This window comes from Tamandua tetradactyla, chromosome 12 (assembly GCF_023851605.1).
Source record: "Tamandua tetradactyla isolate mTamTet1 chromosome 12, mTamTet1.pri, whole genome shotgun sequence".
NCBI classification, from domain to species: Eukaryota; Metazoa; Chordata; class Mammalia; order Pilosa; family Myrmecophagidae; genus Tamandua; species Tamandua tetradactyla.
Genome location: NC_135338.1, coordinates 68,608,097 through 68,630,049, shown reverse-complemented (window position 1 = coordinate 68,630,049; position 21,953 = coordinate 68,608,097). Strand labels below are relative to the sequence as shown.

The 21,953-nt window shown below is 38.9% G+C and overlaps 1 protein-coding gene across 2 annotated transcripts in view; it reads left to right on the top strand.

The window, feature by feature from the left end:
* REC114 (REC114 meiotic recombination protein) overlaps positions 1–21,953 on the top strand; it is a 210,371-nt gene that overhangs the window by 45,717 nt on the left and 142,701 nt on the right. For both annotated transcript variants that reach the window (XM_077123848.1, XM_077123847.1), the window contains exon 2: positions 7,432–7,521. In XM_077123848.1, the coding sequence (XP_076979963.1) occupies positions 7,432–7,521 (90 nt within the window). The remainder of the gene's footprint in view (positions 1–7,431; positions 7,522–21,953) is intronic.

Here is a 21,953-nt window from a genome sequence, read left to right as displayed (position 1 = left end):
TATTAAATTCTCCTTTTAAAAAGCCATTCCGTTCCTCGTATATTGCATTCTGCAGCTAGCAAACTAGAACACTACTCCTGCTTTCTTTTGGTTACAGCTTGCATAGAAAATATTTTTCTTTCCTTTCACTTTCAATCTAACTCTGTCCTTGAGTTTAAGATGTGTCTCTTGTAAACAGCATATAGATGGATTATGTTTTTTGATCCATTCTGACAGTCTGTATCTTTTAATTGGTGAGTTTAGTCTGTTAACAGTCAAAGTAATTACTGTAAAAGCAGTTCTTGATTCTACCATCTTGTCCTTCAGTTTTTATTTGTCAGATCTGTATATTACTTTCCTTCTCTCTCTGTTTTCCTTTAAGTTATCTTTACTCATATTCTTCCATTCTATGCCCTCCTCCAGACCTCCCACTCCTGTTTTTTTTTTTTTTTTAATCAGCTGACAGGGCTCCCTTTAGTATTTCTTGTAGGGCTGATCTCTTGTTGACTAGTTTTCTCAGTGTTTCTTTATCTTTGAAGATTTTGATCTCTCCCTCAATTTTAAAGGATAACTTGGCTGGATAAAGAATTCTTGGTTGAAAGTGTTTTTCATTCAGAATCTTAAAAAATATTGTACCACTCCTTTCTTGCTTCCCTGGTGCCTGTTGAGTAGTCTGAAGTCAGTCTTATGTGTTTTCCCTTGTATGTAGTAGATTGCTTTTCTCGTGCTGCTTTCAGGACTTTCTTTTTCTCCACAACACTGGACAGTCTGATTGGTATGTGTCTTGGAGTGGGTTTGTTTGGATTTGTTCTATTTGGAGTTCACTGGGCCTCTTCGGTGTGCGTATTCGTGTCTTTTATAAGGGTTGGAAGTTTTCTCTGATTATATCTTCACCTAACTTTCCCAACCCTTTGCTCTTCTCTTCTCCTTCTGGGGCACCAATACTTCTTATATTTTTGTGCCTTTTGTTATCCATCATTTATTTCCCTAAGATCCAGTTGCATTTTTTCCATCTTTCATGCCATTTGTTCTTTTCTGCACTCTAGTTCTATCGTTCTATCTTCTAGCTCATATGTTCTACCTTCTGCTTCTTCGTATCTGCTATCATGTGTCTCTAGTATATTTTTTATTTAATCCTCTGTATCTTTCATTTCAGTGAGATCTGCCATTTTTCTGTTTAACCTCCTGAATTCTTCTTTATGTTCTTCTAGTGTCTTCCTGATATCCTTTATTTCTTTACAAATATCCTTGAGTAGTTGTTCCATATACTGTTTCCCTTCTGGGATTTTGATTTGGTCACTTGGCTGGGCCATTTCTGTTTCAATCTTTGTGTGCTGTGTGATTTTCTGGACATTTGATTATCTTAATATGGTTATTATGCAAGTTGGTTTCTTTCACTCTTCTAAAATTTTGTATTTACTTAGTTTTTGCTGAATGTTTCTTTTTACACTTTGTTATTCTCTGCCAAATCAAGGTCTGGCTCTCATGTAGGGGATACAGCTCAACTTAAGGGTCTATTATAAGGCAGGCCAGGGTGTATGGGTACTCCAGTGGCAGAATGGTTGACTACTATGAAGGAGACCCAAATTGAACTCACCCTGGGACCTGCAGTCCTGGACATTTTCTCCCTGTCTTCTATCTTGTTTCATGGAGCAAGAATGAACTCACTCCACTCTGGTCCACCGTCTTCCTGGAAGCTCTACTTTTATACTTTCTTTTACTCCTTCCGTTGCCTCAAGCTGCTTTTGCTTGTAGGGCAAATATTAGGAGGAGGGGCATGATGAAGAGGATTTTGCCACTTCAGTCTTTCCCAAACAAGACAGGGTCATGGACCCATGAAGGAGGCACAGACCAGCTGCAGAGTGCCCTGGGGAGGGGATCAGCAAGGATGCCAGGAGCTTCTCCAATGGTTCCCCGTAACTGAGCTTTCCTGGCCTGCCCAGTAAGTGCAGCCCTTAAATTAACTGCCTTCTGCAGCCCTGAGGGAGTGCAGCTTCTTCATTGCTCTTCTGTCACTGTGCATGTCTGGGGAGGGGTGAAGCAGTGGCTGTTACTGACTTTGTCTGGGGTGAGTTGAAGCAATGGTTGCTGTTATTTCCATCCAGGTGGGCTGTAACAGTGGCCATCCTCTGAGTTGGGTCCCCAGCTAATCAAAAGCCATGATCAATGATCAGCTGTGCCCACCCCTGTTTTTGAGGAATAGAATATTTATGTCCCTTTCTGTCACCAGTGAACTAACCAGGTGCTGTACCCATGGTGACCTGCATGAGAGTGGGGGATAGGCACCAGTAGCCCCTGTGTAGAGACAGTAGTTTAGTTCTTTACTTATCAGCTTCTTCTTCCTGCTCTTCTCTGGGTGCTATACAGTGTTCTTCTGGTCTCCTACGTTTCAAAATAGTTGATTCGGACAGGTCCTTCTTGTTTAATAGGTGCTTTGGTGGAAGGACTGAACCCTGGAGCTCCCTACTCCACAACTTCCTACAATCTCTCCTTCATGATATTTTGATATAATTGCCTTAACTCCTTAAAATAGCTCAATAGGTTGGAGCTACAGACCCAATCTAACAAGATATAATGGGGGTAAATCCAAGATCATTTAAGTTCAGATAAAGTAAAGGGAAGTATGATTTCCAACATATGTGATGAAATTTCAGGACATTTTGTTACAGATTATCAAACTTTTCATAGGCCTGCTCCTCAAAAATTAATGTGATTGTAGACTGCACTAGTGCAAGTAATGGGGAGATAGTTTGCCCACACCAAGAGTATATGGTCAATTTGGAGCACCATATTTGAAGAGTGGCTTAACAAACCAGAGGTCAGAAAGCACCAGGTTTTAAGGGGTTGTGTAGAGTAGGCTGTGTGGTGCAAAACGGAATTCTAAAGTCGTACAACAACCCTGTAAGGTATTATCCCCATTTTACAGAAAGGAAATTGAAGCTCAGAGAATATAAGTGATTTTTTAAAATGTAACGAAAAGACTTCCGGGTCAAGATGGCGGCTTAACAGCATGCGCATTTTAGTTCGTCCTCCAGAACAACTACTAAATAACCAGAAACAGAACAGAACAGCTCCCGGAGCCACGATAGTGACCAGACACACAGTGTACCCCAGTCTGGACCAGCTGGACCGGCTGCGAGCACCCCCCAGATCCGTGAGTTCCCAAAGCTGTGGTGGCCAGCACCCCTTCCCCACAGGCCGCTTCCCAGAGGGGAAAGGAAAAGACTTTACCAGCAGCAGGAGCTGGGCACAATCAAATGCCAATTGTGGAACTGATTAATAAATTCTGACTACTAAAACTAGGCCCCCAGCTTAGGTAAACCTGATCAAAGCGGAGGTTGCTCATTTTTGCCCTGGTGCCAAGGGGGCAGGACTGACAGAAAAAGAGGAAAAAAAAAAAAAGAAGGAAACAGAGGTTTTTGTGGCTGTGTATCTACAAAGGCTTGACTGCTTCTGGATACAGCAGCAGGACTTTTCAGGCTGCAACTGCCCCAGGCATAGGCAGAAGTGAGCTCTTTTGGGGGCTTATCTGGAGGTTATGCCTTCCCTAGGGGAGGGGTAAAGCCCCACCCAGGTAGAATCCCTCCATCAAGGAATTCAGACACCAGGCCTTGGTAATTTGAAGCCATTAAAACTATCCTACAACCTCTCCTCTGTCTCCACCATGCCTCCAGCAGGGAGAGTCTGCCAAAGTTAAAGGTACCACATCATCTTATGCTGGTGGGACCTGCAGTCAGACAAGCACCACATACTGGGCAGGATAAGAAAAACAGAGTCCAGAGACTTCACAGGAAAGTCCAACATAGGTGACTCTTTCCTCCTGTTAGGCGGCCAGTTTGGTCTGGGAAAATCTGGCTGGGGTCTATAATAATATCTAAGTAGACCCTCCTAAGTGTGTGTGGGAGAAAAGGCACCACACAAGCAGGGCAAGAAACAAGAAAACAAGAACCGAAAAATTCTCCTCTGTTAAACTTAACTTAAGCTAAAGGTCCAGATAAAGCTGAATGGAATGTCAAAGAACAGATAGACAACATATTCATCCAGCAAGAAAACCCTAGATAAAAGAAGTGAAAGCAATCTCCAGAATAAACTAATTAAGGTAATTAAATGCCTAAACAAATCACACTAGGAAAATTGAAGATATGGCCCAGTCAAAGGAACAAACCAACAATTCAAATGACATACAGGAGCTGAAACAATTAATTCAGAATGTACGAACAGACATGGAAAACCTCATCAAAAGCCAAATCAATGAATTGAGGGAGGATATAAAGAAGGCAAGGAAAGAACAAAAAGAAGAAACTGAAAGTCTGAAAAAACAAATCACAGAAAAACAAATTTCACAGAAAGACACAGTAGAAGAGATGAAAAAAAACAATGGAAACCTACAATGGTAGATTTCGAGAGACATACATAGGATTTCTGAACTGGAGGACGGAACATCTGAAATCCAATAAGAAACAGAAACTATAGGGAAAAAAAATGGAAAAACATGAGCAGGAACTCAGGGAATTGAAAGACAATATGAAGTGCACGAATATACGTGTTGTGGGTGTCCCAGAAGGAGAAGAGAAGGGAAAAGAAGGAGAAAAACTAATGGAGGAAATTATCACTGAAAATTTCCCAACTCTTATGAAAGACTTAAAATTACAGATCCAAGAAGTGCAGCATACCCCAAAGAGAATAGATCCACATAGACATACTCCAAGACATTTAATAATCAGAATGTCAGAGGTCAAAGAGAAAGAGAGGATCTTGAAAGCAGCAAGAGAAAAGCAATCCATCACATACAAGGGAAGCCCAATAAGAACATGCGCAGATCTCTCAGCAGAAACCATGGAGGCGAGAAGACAGTGGGATAATATATTTAAATTATTAAAAGAGAAAAACTGCCAACCAAGAATTCTATATCCAGCAAAATTGTCCTTCAAAAATGAGGGAGAAATTAAAACATTTTCAGAAAAAAAATCACTGAGAGAATTTGTGACCAAGAGGCCAGCTCTGCAAGAAATACTAAAGGGAACACTAGAGACAGATACGAAGATAGAAGAGAGAGGTGTAGAGAAGAGTGTAGAAAGGAAGACTATGAGTAAAGGTAAAAAGAAGGAAAATTAGATATGACCTATAAAATCCAGAAGGCAAAATAGTAGAAGAAAGTCCTACCCATGCAGTAATAACACTGAAAGTGAATGGATTAAACTCTCCAATCAAAAGACATAGTCTGGTAGAATGGATTAAAAAACAGGACCCATCTATATGCTGCCTCTACTCAAAGTACACGAGGCCAAGGACACAAATGGGCATTTACACACCAATGTTTATAGCAGCATTATTAACAATTACCAAGAGGTGGAAACAGCCAAAATGTCCATCAACAGACAGTTGGCTAAACAAACTGTGACATTCACATAAGATGGAATATTATGCAGCTGTAAGACAGAATAAAGTTATGAAGTATGTAACAACATGAATGGACCTTAAGGACATTATGCTGAGTGTGATTAGCCAGAAACAAAAATACAAATAATGTATGGTCTCACTGATATGAACTGACATTAGTGAATAAACTTGGAATATTTCCTTGGTAACAGAGACCATCAGGAGATAGAAATAGGGTAAGATATTGGGTAATTGGAGCTGAAGGGATACAGATTGTGCGACAGGACTGAATATAAAAACTCAGAAATGGACAGCACAATATTACCTAACTGTAATACAATTATGTTAAAACACTGAATGAAGCTGCCTATGAGAATGATAGAGGGAGGAGGGCTGGGGCATAAATGAAATCACAAAGAAAGATAGATGATAAAGTTGAGATGGTGTAATCTAGGAATGCCTAGAGTGTGTAATGATAGTGACTAAATGTACAAATTTAAAAAATGTTTTTGCATGAGGAAGAACAAAAGAATGTCATTACTGCAGTGTGCTGAAAATAGTGGTACTTAATATTTTAAAATTTCAACTACTGTGTGAGACGAAAGCAAAAAAATGTTTATTTGGTACAAATCTATACTTTGACTAGTGCATCTCCTAATATAACTTATGTAGATAGTTGATTGAACACCTTAAGTACATGGAACTTTGTATAGGACATGAGACTTTGTTGGTTTGTCCAGGTGATGCCCTGATGAATCCCAGAGTGATTTGATCAGTGAGTGGAAAAGTATTTGCAAAGTCCCCTTTGGGGAATGGTGAGAACGGGGGAAAACTCAACTTCCCCAAGTTGAATTCTTGATATTCTCACAAGCAGTGTGGACAACCAAAACTATAGGCTGAGCCCCCAAGGGGGTTTGTTCATATGAAACTTAACCCCACAGGGGATAGGTTAAGCCTACTTAAAACTAAGCCTAAGAGTCACCCCCAAGAGAACCTCTTTTGTTGCTCAGATGTGGCCTCTCTCTCCAGCCAACACAGCAAGCAGACTCACCACCCTCCCCCTGTCTACGTGGGACATGACTACCAGGTGTGTGGATCTTCCTGGCAGCGTGGGACAGAAATCCCAGAATGAGCTGAGAGCAGCATCAAGGGATTGAGAAAAACTCTAGAATGAGCTGAGACCCAGCATCAAGGGATTGAGAAAACCTCGACCAAAAGGGGGAAGAGTGAGGTGAGACAGAGTGTCAATGGCTGAGAGATTCCAAACAGAGTCAAGAGGTTATCCTGGAAGTTACTCTTAGGCATTAAGTAGATATCACCTTGTTATCCAAGATGTAATGGAGAGGCTGGAGGGAACTGCCTGAAAATGTAGAGCTGTGTTCCAGTAGCCATGTTTCTTGATGATGATTGTATAATGATATAGCTTTCACAATGTGACTGTGTGATTGTGAAAACCTTGTGTCTGATGCTCCTTTTATCTACCTTGTCAACAGATGAGAGGAACATATGAAATAAAAATAAATAATAGGGGGAACAAATGTTAAAATAGACTTAGTTTGAAATGCTAGTGATCAATGAAAGGGATCAGTAAGGGGTATGGCCTGTAAATTTTTTTTTCTGTTTGTTATATTTTTCTGTTGTCTTTTTATTTTTTTCTGAATTGATGCTAATGTTCTGAGAAATGATGGTGATGATGAATATGCAACTGTGTGATGATATTGTGAATTGCTGAGTGTATGTGCTGGGAATGTTTGTTTCTTGTAATTTTTTTTAATAAATAAAATTTTTTTTAAAAAGTAACGAAAGTGGTTGGATCACAACCCACATCTTCTGATTCATAATCCAATTTTCTTTTTGTTTCAAAATATTGCCTTGAATTATATATTTTGAAAGCTTGAGTGTTAATCCCTATTTAGGAGAAACTTGTAATAAAGGAAATGATTACATATTAAACAGAATGATAAGAAACATTCAAGGTAGGATGGGCAATGTGAGAAAATAGTTTGGTTATCAGTGTTATAAGTTTATCAGTATAACAGAAATTTGTCTTATATATTTCTCTCTCTTTTCAAGGTTTTTGATTCCAGTGAAGAATCTGGGTATCTTGTTCTCACCATAGTCATATCAGGCCATTTCTTCATTTCCCAAGGACAAACGCTGCTGGTAGGTTTTATGCCTTTAGTTTAATATGCAAATATATTGGTTTATCTCTTTAGCCTTACTTTAATTTTTATATCCTCAAGCTTCTTCGGCATCACTGAAATTCAGTACGTTCAGCAAATTGAGCATTTATCAAATGTGCTGTAACAGTGGAGATACAAAAACATATTGCTATTGTCTCCTGAAAAGGAGTTTAGAAGTTTCTTTAGAGTCAAAGTGAATCAGGGGGTTGGGATTAACCAGTGTTAGAAAAAATTCTTAATTGGGAACTAGTTCAAGACAGCCTAGATTTATAGAGAAGCGTGTGAAGGGTTTTCCACACTGTGTAGTGAACACAGCATATACAAAAGGATAGATTTGAGGAAATAACTAAAAGAAAACTTGAAGTATGCTATTATTAATTGATATAGCCCCCCATAAAACTCTTATTTTATAAAAGTGCATTTGTTCTTTATTCTAAATATATGCATTGTTGGAAAATTTGGTATGAGAAAATTATATAAAGGAGGAAATAGGAATCGCCTTGCTTGAAAGTTTAGGTTTCATTTGGTACATAGAAACAAACTGAATGAAGAAGCATGGTAGTTACTGACTTCTGATCAAAGACATTGTATAAGAAAGGAAATGTTATGTAAGGTTATTACATGTTTAGCTATGGATTGTATCATTTATTTATGGTTAGTAAATTATTCTACCTAGGCATAATTTATTCATTTAGCAAGTATTTATTAAGCGATTAGTATATGTTTGACACTATTCAAGGTCCAAGGGATATAGCATATAAACAACAAAGACAAAAATCCCTGTCATTAGTCTTAAGTGGGGAAAAGTAGCAATCAACAAACAGGTGAATATATATTAAGAAGATTATTACCATAATATTTTTTTGTGAATCTCTTATGTGTTCTGTCATACTTTGATGGCAGAGTCCCATGTGTGTACATTGTAATGATTGATTTTTCCCATCAAATGGAATTCTCTCATCATTGAATGTAAGGTGACATGCAAAATCATTTTGTGTTCCTTATGATTCTTAAAACTGCAGCACAAGTTATACCATTTTACATTTTATTTGTCTGTCATGGTCTGTATCAGTTGGGAGAGAAGGCTTCTGCCTCAGCTCCTAGTGAAGAATACTTACTGAAGAATACCTAACTGACAGCTAGTTCTCCTGGTCTTTGCTGAATAGTGATATAAATGCTGTTTGGCTTCCTCAGATATAGGTGGCCACTCTGTACTTTTGTTTTTATGCTCTGTTTTTACAAGTTGTAAATGTTGTTATAAGCAGGTAGAGGGGTTTTTGTATCATACATGGAATGATTTTTACACTGCGGTTGCAATAATAAGTTTATCAAATTCCAAGACACATACTAAGAAACAGAATGGTAGCTCTACAGTCCATTGAATGTTGCATATACATATATAGTATAAATATCGAGTACTGATTTAAAATTTTTTCTGCCTTTTTAAGGTCACCTTTACTGAGGTACAATTTACATAAAATAAATTTCATTAAATTAAATGTTCAATTAGATGTGTTTTGACAGATGTATGTAGTTGTGTCACTACCACAGTCATGATAGAACATTTCCATTAATCACAAAATTTCCCTTGTGCCCTTTTGTAGTCAGTCTCCTCTGCCCACCTTTGACATTAGCAACCACTGATCAGCTTTCTGTCACTATAGTTTTGCCCTTTCTAGAATTTCTTATAGTTGGAGATATACAATATATAGTCTTTTTTATCTGGCTTCTTAGTAAAATACTTAGTAAAAAGTACTTAGTAAAATGCTTTTGAGATTTATTCATATTGTCGTGCTTATCATAGTTCATTTCTTTTCATTGCTGAATAGTATTCTATTATATGGATAAACCCAATTTATTTAAGCATTCAAGTTTTGACAGACATTTGGGTTGTTTCGAGTTTTGAACTATTATGAATAAAACTGCTATAAATATTCATATATGAGCTTTAGTGTGACTATGTTTTCATATTTCTTGGATAAATTCCCAGGAGTGGGATTCTTGGGTTGTATGGTACATATATGTTTAACGTCACAAGAAACAGGAAAAACTGTTTTCCAATGTTGCATTCCCACCAAAAATGTATGAGGGTTCTAATTGTTGTACATCTAAACAACTCATGGTATTTTCAGTATTTAAAAGCTTATTTTAGTGAGTCTGTAGTGGTGTCTCATTATGCCTTTAATTTGCATTACCTTAATGATTAAAGATGTTGAGCATCTTTTCATGTGCTTGTTTGCCATTTGTATATCTTGCTGGTGAAATGTCTGTTCATGTTTTTTTATCTTTTTAATTGAGTTTATTTTCTTATTATCTTACTGTTTTTTTTCCCTCTCTGTAGTTCATTTATTTATTCTCTAATCTTTCTGTCTTGTCTGCTTGGTTTGGGTTTAGTTTTCTGTTCTATTTCTTGTTCTTCCTGGAGTGTGCCTGGTCTTTTATTTTAGCTCATCCTTCTTCTTTAATGTAAGCATTTAGGGTTATATATTTCCCTCTCAGCACTGCTTTCACTGCCTCCCATGAATTTTGATATATTGTGTTCTTATTTTCATTCATCTCAAGATATTTACTGATTTCCCTTATAATTTCTTCTTTGGCCCATTTATTGAGAGTGTGTTATTTAACTCTATATTTCGTGGATTTTACTGTTCTCTACCTGTTTTTGGTTTCTACATTCATTCCATTGTGGTCAGTGAAGATATTTTATATAATTTCAGTCTTTAAAATATACTGAAACTTATTTTATGACCCAGTATGTGGTTTATCCTGGAGAAAAATCCAGATGAAGAAAAATCCTTCTTCACCTCCAAAGGTCACTGGCTGGTAGACTCTGCTTCTTGTGGCTATGTCATTCTGCTCTGCTCTCTCTGAATTGCTTTCATTCCCCAAAATGTTTCCTCTTTTATATGACTCCAGAAACTAATCAAGACCCACCCAAATGGGTGGAGACACATGTCAACCTCATCTTGATTAAATCACATCTCCAGGGAGATGATCTATTCACAGTTTCAAACATACAATGCTGAGTAGAAATTAGAAGAAATGGCTGCCCTTACAAAATGGGATTAGGATTAAAACTTGGCTTTTCTAGGGTACATCCATCCTCTAAACCAGCACACCACATAAATTCAATTGTTGTATCTTCTGGTTCTCTGATTGTTTCTCTATCTGTTCATATCTGCTGTTGTAGCCTCCATGTATTTTTTAATTTTTGCATGGGCAGGCACTGGGAATCAAACCTGAGTCTCCAACATGGCAGGTGAGAATTCTGCCACTGACCCACCATGTACTGCCCCCTCGATGTATTTTTTTTCACTTTTTTTTATTGTGTAGTTTAGCATATATACAAAGCAAAGAAATAAAAAAGCAATAGTTTTCAAAGCATTCTTCAACAAGTGGTTTTAGGACAGATCCCAGAGTTTGTCATGGACTACCATATGATCCTCTCATATTTTTCCTTCTAGCTGCTCCAGAATATAGAAGGCTTGAGGGCTTAAGTAATTTTTTATCATTACAGTCAACTTTTTTTCCTTCTTTTCTTTGTGAACAATAACATATATACAAAAAAGCTATAAATTTCCAAGCACAGCACCACAATTAGTTGTAGAACATATTTCAGACTTTGACATAGGTTACAACTTCACAATTTTAGATCTTTACTTCTAGCTGCTCCAAAGTACTGGACACTGAAAGAGATATCAATTTAATGATTCAGCAGTCGTATTCATTTGTTAATTCCTATCTTCTATGTATAATTCCACCATCACCTTTGATCTTTTGAGACCTCTCTTTGGGGTTGTTTGGGCTAGCTATAGTAATTCTAAATGTTTGCAATTGGAAGGGCCCGTCACTAATATGGGATAGGGAGATGGAACTATCTGATAGTCTGGAGAGGCTGGGTTAGGTTTCAGGACTTATCTGGACTAGGGAACCATCTGGAGCTTGTAGGTTTCTGGAAAGTTACTCTAGTGCCTGTAACCCTTGTAGAATCTTATATTGCCCTAGGTCTTCTTTAGAATTGACTGGAATGGTCCTGGTAGGGGTTGGCAGATTATGATAGGTAACAAGGTCTACCTGAAGCTTGCGTAAGAGCAACCTCTTATATAAGAGTAGCCTTCTTGACTCTATTTGAACTCTCTTTACCACTGATACTTTAGTAATTACACTTCTTTTCCCCTTTTGGTCAGGATGTAATTTTTGATCCAATGGTGCCAGGTCTGGATTCATCCCTGGGAGTCATCCCTCATGTCACCAGGGAGACCTTCACCCCTGGATGTCATGAGAGGAAGGCAATGATTTCACTTGCAGAGTTCGGCTTACAGAGACTGAGGCCACATGTGAGCAACAATAGAGGTCCTCCTGAAGCAATTCTTAGGCATGCCTATAGGTAGTCTAAGCTTCTCCACTACCTACATAAGCTTCACAAAAGTAAGCCTTATTATGATCAAGGGCATGGCCTATTGATTTGGGTATCCCTAAAGTTTGACACAGTATCAGGGGATTCCCTGATGGTAAGGTTTAATAGTTACATAGTCTTTCTTCCCTCCCTCAGGGGACTTGGCCAATACTTTTTGATTATCTGCTTAATACACTCTAGGATGTTTCCAGGCATTACAATAATGTATACAGGATTAAATGACCTCTTTCTTATTTTGTGTCCCCTGAGTTTCATTTGTTCAAATGATCTATGCATATGGGTTGAATTACATTATGCGCTACAGAAAATTTCAGTTCCAGGCCAAATAAAGCTTTCTTCCTTTGGTCTCAAAGAGTATGTGTGGTTCTAAAATATAAGCACTGTCTTCCTTACCCCTATGTTCTGAATTACTTTAACCCTAACCTGTTTAGCTTCACTCTTGTCTCTAAATATCAGGTTATATATATAAAACACCTTTCAAAATACAGAAATGATAATCACCACTCCAGACTTAATGTGTCTGCTCTAAAAGCTTACAATCTAGGCCCCTGTTTCCTTATAAGCATTTTCTAAAGATAAACATACCATTGTTGTTTTTTTGTTTCTGGCTTATTTTGTCTCACCAAATGTCCCACGTATTCATTCACATCATTGCATGCCTCACGATATTGTTCCTTTTTGCAGCAGCACCACCTTTGTTCATAAGTATACACCATCATTTGCCAATCTAGTTCTCCATCAGTGCATCCTTCAGCCAACTGCATTCATCAGGTATCATGTAGAAAGTCCACAGTTCATCAACATTCTCAATTTTAGATAATTTCATTGTTTCCAAGAGACAGAAAACCAATAAACATACCCTCGCCAAATAGGAAATCTTAACCTCCTCTTAACTCTTGTCACTCACCCCATTATTTACCTCTACAGTTGCTGTGGTAGTGCTGGCCTTTACTACTTTTTTTTTTTCCTCCCATGGGCAGTCATCGGGAAATGAACCTGGGTCTCCTGCGTGGCAGGAGAGAACTCTGCCTGCTGAGCCACCATGGCCTGCCGGTGGTTTACTTTTGAACATACCTCATAGCATGCAATAGCAGTTTTCCCCCTGTACCCTGGACTTAAACACTCTTTATTCAAGGAACATATCTTTGAAATAATTCTTATGAGAACTCATTCATATTTCTAGTGTGAATTAGTGGGACACGTAGGTCTATACAGCCCCTTTCAATCTTGTTCATCTTAAATATGGTAATATTACTTCTAGACCCACTAGAGAATCATCTTCACTCTTATCTATTCCCTTACATTGGAATTCAACCTCATTACTTAATGGTTCACACATCTCTAGCTTCTATGTATCTCTAAGTCCCCTACATTCTGTATTATAAGCCTCTGATTTTATGCTGGTCATAAAAGTGAAATCATACTGTACCTACCTTTTGTGTATGGCTAATTTCGCTCAGCATTATATCCTCAAGGCTCACCCATCTTGTCATGTGCTTCAGGACATCATTTTGTATTACTGCTGTATAATATTCTATCATATGTATATACCAAATTTTGTTGATCCACTCGTCTGTTGATAGACATTTGGTTTGTTTATATCTTGGCGATTGTGAATAATGCTGCTATGAACATCAGTATGCAAATGTCTGTTTGTGTCATTGCTTTCAGCTCTTCTGGGTATATACCAAGTAATGCTATTACTGGGTCATAGCAATACATAGGGCAACTCAATATTTAGTTTCCTAAGGAACCGCCAAACAGTTTTAAGGTGGCTGCACCAGTATACATTCCCACCAGCAGTGCATAAGTGTCCCAGTTTCTCCACATCCTCTCCAACATTTATAGTTTCCTATTTGTTTAATAGCAGCCCTTCTTATAGGTGTGAGGTGGTATCTCATTGTAGTCTTGATCTGCATTTCTCTTAGAGCCAGTGAAAATGAACATCTCTTCATGTGTTTTTAAGCCATCTGTATTTGCTCTTCAGAAAAATTCCTATTCATATCTTTAACCCGTTTTATAATTGGATTGTTTGTTTTTTGTTGTTGAGTTGCATGATTTCTTGTATATACAGGAAATTAAACCTTTGTCTGATATGTGATTTCCAAATATTTTCTCCCATTGAGTTGGCTGCCTCTTCATCTTTTTGACAAAGTCTTTTGAGGTGCAGAAGCATTTGATTTTGAGGACTTTCCATTTATCTATTTTATCTTTTGTTGCTTGTGCCTTGGGTATAAAGTTTAGGAAGCTACCTCCTAATACTAGGTCTTGAAGATGTTTCCCTATGTTTTGTTCTAGAAGCTTTATGGTGGTAGTACTTATATTTAGGTGTATGCTCCACTTTCAGTTAATTTTTGTGTAGGGTGTATGATAGGGGTCCTCTTTCATTCTCTTGGCTATTGATATCCAATTCTTCCATGCCCAATTGTTGAAAAGACTATTTTATCCCTGTTTAGAGGATTTAGGGGCCTTGTCAAAAATAGTTGACCATAGATTTGGTGATCTATTTCTGTACTCTCAATTCGATTCCCTTGGTCAATGCTTCTGTCTTTGTGCCAGTACCATGCTGTTTTGACCACTATGGCTTTATAATAGGTTTTAAAGTCAGGGAGTGTTAATCCTCCCACTTTGTTTTTCTTTTTTAGGATGCTTTTAGCTATTTGTGGTCTCTTTCCCTTCCAGATGAATTTGGTAGTTAGCTTTTCCAAATCTTCAAGGTAGGTTGTTGGAATTTTGATTGTTAACTGTTGGAATCTGTAGATCAATTTGGGGAGAACTGACATCTTAATTATATTTAGCCTTCCTATCCATGAGCAGGGAATGTCTTTCCACCTATTTAGATCTCCTTCGATTTCTTTTAGCAATGTCTGGTACTTTTCTGTGTAAAAGCCCTTTATGTCCCTAGTTAAGTTCATTCCTAAGTGTTCTAGTTTGCTAGCTGCTGGAATGCAATATACCAGAAACAGAATGGCTTTTAACAAGGGGAATTTAATGAATTGCTAGTTTACAGTTCTAAGGCTGAGAAAATGTCCCAATTAAAACAAGTCTATAGAAATGTCCAATCAAAGGCATCCAGGGAAAGATACCTTGGTTCAAGAAGGCCGATGAAGTTCAGGGTCTCTCTCTCAAGTGAGACGGCACATGGTGAACACAGTCAGGGCTTCTCTCTTGGCTGGAAGGGCACATGGCGAATACGGTGTCATCTGCTAGCTTTGTCTCCTGGCTTCCTGTTTCATGAAGCTCCCCGGGAAGCGTTTTCCTTCTTCATCTCCAAAGGTCACTGGCTGGTGGACTCTCTGCTTCGTGGTGCTGCAGCATTTTTTGCTCTCTCTGAGTCTCTCCTTCTCCAAAATATTTCCTCTTTTATAGGATTTCAGAAACTAATCAAGACCCACTCAAATGGGTGGAGACATGTCATCCCCTAATCCAGTTTAACAACCATTCTTGACTAAATCACATCAACCAGGGAGATGATCCAATCACAGTTTCAAACATACGGTGTTGAATAGAGATTATTCTACCTTATGAAATGGGACTTATATTAAAACATGGCTTTTCTTAGGGGGCACACTTCCTTTCAGACCAGCACATTCCACCCTCTGGCCCCTAAAAAAGACATGCTTTTCCCAAATACAAAATACATTAATTTCATAACAATATCAGAAACCTTAAACCTTTCAGTAGCAATACAATGAAGTACAAAATTAGAGACAGTATAAAATGTCATCAAGTCAGTTACAGGCATGGTCTGCCCTAAGGCAAAATTCTCTCCATTTGCTCTGGACCTTTGAAAACTCATAACAGGTTATTTTCTGCCAACATATAAAGGAGGAACATTCATAGGATACATATACACATTTCCATAGGGAGGAAGGAGCACAAGAGTTACCGGACCCATACAGTTTCGAAAACCTGCAGGGCAAAGTCCATTAGTTTTCAAAGTCTGAGAGTCATTTATCCTCAGGGCTTTAGAAAGTGGCAGTCCCACCCTTTCCAAATGCCTATGCCTGCCTCTCTCTGAATGCAACCTTGGGGGATATTGAGGAGACCACCCTTCTCTAGGCTTCACCCTCTCCAAGCATTGGGGCCGCACCCGGGCTCTCTGCCATCTCCGGGGCACACACTCAACCCCTCCATGTGGTGGCAGCCAGGCTTTCCCCAAACCCCAAGGAATGTGCTTCTCCTTCTCCAAGGCCTGAGGCGGCATGACTCTTCCACTGCAATGAGGTGGAAGGCCCATCCTCTGCCTTTGGGGCAAACTCACCCTCTCCACGGGCTTGGGTGGGTCCGCTCTCCTGGCCCAAGGCTTCTTGACTTCAGACCTCAGCCTCCATGGTTTTGCCTCTGAAGTTATTTTTCCTCCAATGTGTCCCTTCTCTGAACCCCTCAGTCCAGACTGGCAGCAGCTATGTTTATACAGGTCCCACAGCACACTCGTTGGCTTTCTATGCAGTAGCCTTGGATCATGCCCATCAGACATAAGGAGTTTCCACAAATCTTTCCTGGATAACTCCATGTCCGATCCTGACTTTCTCTGAAATGGCTGACTGGTTCCACATTTGGTTAAATTTTCACACAGGGCTCTATTCTCTGGGGTCTCCCTTTCTGTAGGCCCAGAATTTTCTGGGACCTCAATTTCTGGTATCTTTTTACTCAAGAGTTCAGTTTTCAGCTTATCTCTCTCCTGTCGCATTTCACTATAAGCTGCAAGGAGAAACCAGGTTGCACTTTTGACATTTAATTTGGAGATCTCTTCTGCTAAATATCCAAGTTCATGGCTTTTTAAATCTGCCTTCCAGCCAAAGCCACTAGTCAATTTTGCCAGATTATCTGCCATTTTAAAACAAGGATCGCCTTCCTTCTAGTTTGCAATAACACGTGCCTCATTTCTGTCTAAGGTCTCATCAGAGGTATCTTTAGAGTCCACATTTCTACCAACAGTCTCTACAAAGCATTCTAGGCCTTCTCTATCAAGCTTTTCACAACTCCTCAAGATTCTTCCCTTTATCCATTTAAAAAGCCCTTCCAACATCTTTGGTATTTGCAAACTGCAGCAGCAGCACCCCACTCCTGGTACCAAAATCTGTTCTGGTTTGCTAGCTGCTGGAATGCAATATACCAGAAACGAAATGGCTTTTAAAAAGGGGAATTTAATGAGTTGCTAGTTTACAGATCTAAGGCCGAGAAAATGTCCCAACTAAAACAAGTCTATAGAAATGTCCAATCAAAGGCATCCAGGAAAAGATACCTTGGTTCAAGAAGGCTGATGAAGTTCAGGGTTTCTCTCTCAGCTGGAAGGGCACATGGTGAACACAGCATCATCTGCTAGCTTTCTCTCCTGGCTTCCGATTTCATGAAGCTCCCCGGGAAGCGTTTTCCTTCTTCATCTCCAAAGGTCACTGGCTCGTGGACTCTCTGCTTCGTGGTGCTGCAGCATTCTCTGCTCTCTCTGAATCTCTCATTCTCCAAAATGTTTCCTCTTTTATAGGAATTCAGAAACTAATCAAGACCCACTCAAATGGGTGGAGACATGTCATCCGCTAATCCAGTTTAACAACCATCCTTAACTAAATCACATCAACCAGGGAGATGATCTCACTAGTTTCAAGCATACAGTATTGAATAGAGGTTATTCTACCTTTATGAAATGGGATTTATATTAAAACATGACTTTTCTTAGGGGTCATACTTCCTTTCAAACCATCACACTAAGTACTTGATTCTTCTGGTTGCTATTTTGAATGGATTTTTTCCTTAACTGACTCCTCAGCTACATTGCTTGTGTGTAGATATGTTACTGATTTTTGCACATTAATTTTACATCCCGCCACCTTGCTGAATTTTTTTATTAGCTCAAGTAACTTTGATGTAGATTTCTCTGGATCTTCCAAATAGTATCATATCATCTGTAAATAATGAGAGTTTTACTTCTTCCTTTCCAATATGGATGCCTTTTACTTTGTCCTGTTTGACTGCTCTAGTTAGAACTTTTAGCACAATGTTGAATAATAGTGGTGACAGTGGGCATCCTTGTCTTGTACCTGATCTTAGGGGGGAGGCTTTCAGTCTCTATCCATTGAGTATGATACTGGATATCAGTTTTCCATATATTCCCTTTATCATATTTGAGGTAGCTACCATTGACTCCTATCTTTTGGAGTGTTTTTATCAAAAAGGAATGCTGAATTTTGTCAAATTTTTTTTCACCATCAATTGAGATGATCATGCACTTTTTCCCTTTTGATTTGGTAATGTATTTTATTACATTAATTGATTTTGTTGTGTTGAACCATCCTTGCATTTATGCAATTATACACCATTATGGTCATGGTGTATAATTCTTTTAATGTGCTGTTGGATTCGATTTGCTCATATTTTATTGAGAATTTTTGCATCTTTGTTCATTAGGGAGATTGGCCTGTAGTTTTCTTTTATTAAAGCATCTTTACCTGGTTTTGGATTTGAAATGATTTTAGCTTCATAAAATGAGCTAGGTAGAGTTCCTTTTTCCTCAATTTTTGGAAAAATTTGAGCAAAATTGTTGTTCATTCTTTCTGGAATGTTTGATAAAATTCCCCTGTGATGCCATTGAGCCTTGGGCTTTTCTTTGTAGGAAGATTTTTGATGACTGATTGAATGTCTTTACTTGTGATTGGTTTGTTGAGATCTTTTATTTTATCCTGAGTCACTGTAGCTTGTTTGTGTGTCTCTAGGAATTTGTCCATTTCATCTAAGTTGTCTAGTTTGTTGGCGTATAGTTGTTTATAGTATCCTCTTATGATTTCTTGTATTTCTTCCACCTCCATGGTAATGCACCCCTTCTTATTTCTAATTTTGTTTATTTGCACCCTCTCCCTTTTTTTCTTTGTCAGTCTTGCTGACAAAGACAAAGACAAAATTTTGTATTGCTGACAAAATTGCCCATCAATTTTATTGATTTTCTCAAAGAACCAACTTTTGGTTTTATTGATTCTTTCTGTTGTCCTTTGGTTCTTTCACTCATTTTTTTTCCTTTTTTTTTTTCACATGGGCAGGCACCTGGAACCAAACCTGGGTCTCTGGCATGGCAAGTGAGAACTCTGCCACTGAGCTACCATGGCCCACCCTCTCTCATTCATTTATCTCTGCTTTAATCTTTGTTATTTCTCTTCTTCTATTTGCTTTGGAGTTAGTTTGCTGTTCTTTCTCAAGTTCCTCCAGGTGTGTCGTTAAGTCCTTGATTTTTGCTCCTTCTTGTTTTTTTTAATATAGGCATTTAGGGTAATAAATTGTCCTCTCAGCACAGCCTTTGCCACATCCCATACGTTCTGATAAGTTGTATTTTCATTTTCATTCATCTCCAGATAGCTACCAATTTCTCTAGCAATTTCTTCTTGGACCCACTAGTTGTTTAAGAGTGTATTATTTAATCACCATATATTTGTGAATGTTCTCATTCTTTGGTGGTTATTGAGAGCCAGCTTCATCCCATTGTGATCAGAGAAAGTGCTTTGAATAATTTCAATATTTTTTAATTTATGAAGACCTGTTTTGTGCCCCAGCATATGATCTATCCTTCAGAATGTTCCATGAGCTTTAGAGAAGAATATATATCCTTGTACTGGGGTGCAATGACCTATATATGTCTGTTAGGTCTAATTCATTTATCAAGTTATTTAACTTCTCTGTTTCCTTGTTGATCTTCTGTCTGATTGTCCTATCCATAGAGGAAAGTGGTGTATTGAAGTTTCCTACTATTATTATTAAAGCATTTATCATTCCCTTCAGTTTTGCCAAAGTCTGTCTCATGTAGTTTGAAGCTCCTTGATTGGGAGCATAAACATTTATGATTGTCATATCTTCTTGGTGAATTGATCCCTTTAATTAGTATATTGTGTCCTTCTTTGTCTCTTACAATGTCTTTATATTTAAAGTCTATTTTGTCCAATATTAGTATAGCTACTCCTGCTTTCTTTTGGTTACAACTTGCATGGAAAATCTTTTTCCATCCTTTCACTTTCAATCTATTTGTATCATTGAGTCTAAGATGAGTCTCTTGTAAGCGGCATTTGGCTGGATTATGTTTCTTAAATGCATTCTGCCAATCTGTATGTTTAGTCTGTTAACATTCAAGTTATTGCTGGAAAGGCATTTCTTGATTCCGCCATCTTATCTTTTTTATTTTATTTGTCAGATCTATATATTCTTTTCCCTCTTCCTCTTTTTATTCTTTAAATTACCTTTAGTGGTACTCTTCAGTTCTGTGCCTTCCTCTAGGCCTCCCTCTCCTGTTTTTATTTTTCATCCAGCAGAGCTTATATTAGTATTTCTTGTAGGGCTGGTCTCTTGTTGACAGATTCTTTCAGGACAGCTTTGTCTCTGAAAACTTTACTCTCTCCCTCAGTTTTGATGGATAGTTCACTGGGTACAGAATTCTTGGCTAGAAGTCTTTCTCTTTCAGGATTTTGAATATATCATACCACTGCCTTCTTGCCTTCATGGTGCTAGTTGAATAGTCTGAACTCAGTCTGTTTGGTTTCCCTCGTATATAGTAGATTGTTTTTCTCTTGCTGCTTTCAGAATTTTCTGCTTCTCTCAACATTTGACAATGAATTGTATGTGTCTTGGGGAAGGCCTATTGTCTTTATTCTGTTTGGAGTTCCTTGGGATTCCTTGACTTGTGTATTTATGTCCTTTATGAGAGTTGGGAAGTAATCCCTCATTATATCCTCAAGTACTCTTCCTAGCCTTTTACTCCTCTCTTCTCCTTCTGGGACAGTAATGATTCTTATATTTGTGCGCTTTCTTTTGTCTATCATTTCCCTGAGGTTCAATTCAGTTTTTTCCATCTTTTTAGCCATTTGCTCTTTTGTGTCTTCTAAGTCAGTTATCCTGTCCTTTGCATCACTTATTCTTTCTTCTGTCTGTTCAAATCTGGTGTTGTGTGCCTCTAGTGTGTTCTTTATTTGGTCAACAGAGTCTTTAATCTCTATTTTTGTATTTATTCTTTCAAATTCCTCTCTATGCTCTTTTACTATCTTCTTGATCTCCTTTATGTTATTTGCTGTCCCACTTATTTTATGAAGTAGAGGTTTATGAACATCTTTGATTAGGTGTTTCAACATCTGTGTCTCCTCTGGTGTTTTAATTTGGTCATTAGGCAGGTATATCTATCTGCATTGTGATATGCTTAGTGATCTTCTGCTGTCCTCGTGGCATATAAATATCTTGATTGATTTACTTTGGGAGTTGATTTCTTTCAGTAGTCTAAGGCTTTGTGTTTGTGGGATGTTTGTACAGCAAGGAGCAGGGTAAGGGGTGGTGTACTCAGTGCGTTTTTTGTTTGTTTGTTTCAGGGCAGGTATAGGCTTATGAATGTGGGCACCCAGTGGCCAGGAAGATGTAGCTGTGCAGGTACAGTGGTCTGGGTGCGTAACCCTGGCATGCATTGGTCTAAGGCTCAAGGCCCTTTGTGCGCATGTGTAGAGCTGTGGCAGCAGGTTGTTGTTGTGCCTTCATGGATTGGGGGCAGATGTGACCTGGCTGTGCAGGCCAGCACTTTCTCAGAGGTGGGAAGTGTGGCTGAGGGCCATGTGCATGCACGATTGTAGGACTGCTGTAAAATGTGGTTCTCAGAGCTGAATGATGTGACTGGGGGTTGGTAGGGCATATGCATGGGCCTAGGAGTGTCATAAACTGATGGGCAGAGCTCACAGTGGTGGCGGGGTGAGGCTGTGCAACACTGTGGTCAGGAGGCAGGGTAACCTGGGTATGGAGGTTAGTGCCCGCAGTCTTTATGCGCTCTCAACAGCCTCCAGGGAACCGGGAGAGGTAGTGCTCAGGAGGGGTGCAGGAAAGGTGGGTTGGGCTGCACTTGGGGTGGGGTAGGGGGGCATGTACCTGCACTGGGGGCTGGTAGGGTGGGGGCACCTGGGGCGTGGGGAATGGGAGTGGAGTTCGCATGCGTGGGGCATGGGTTGAATCGCCTGTCACAGGGCTGTGCTGGTGAGGGTAGC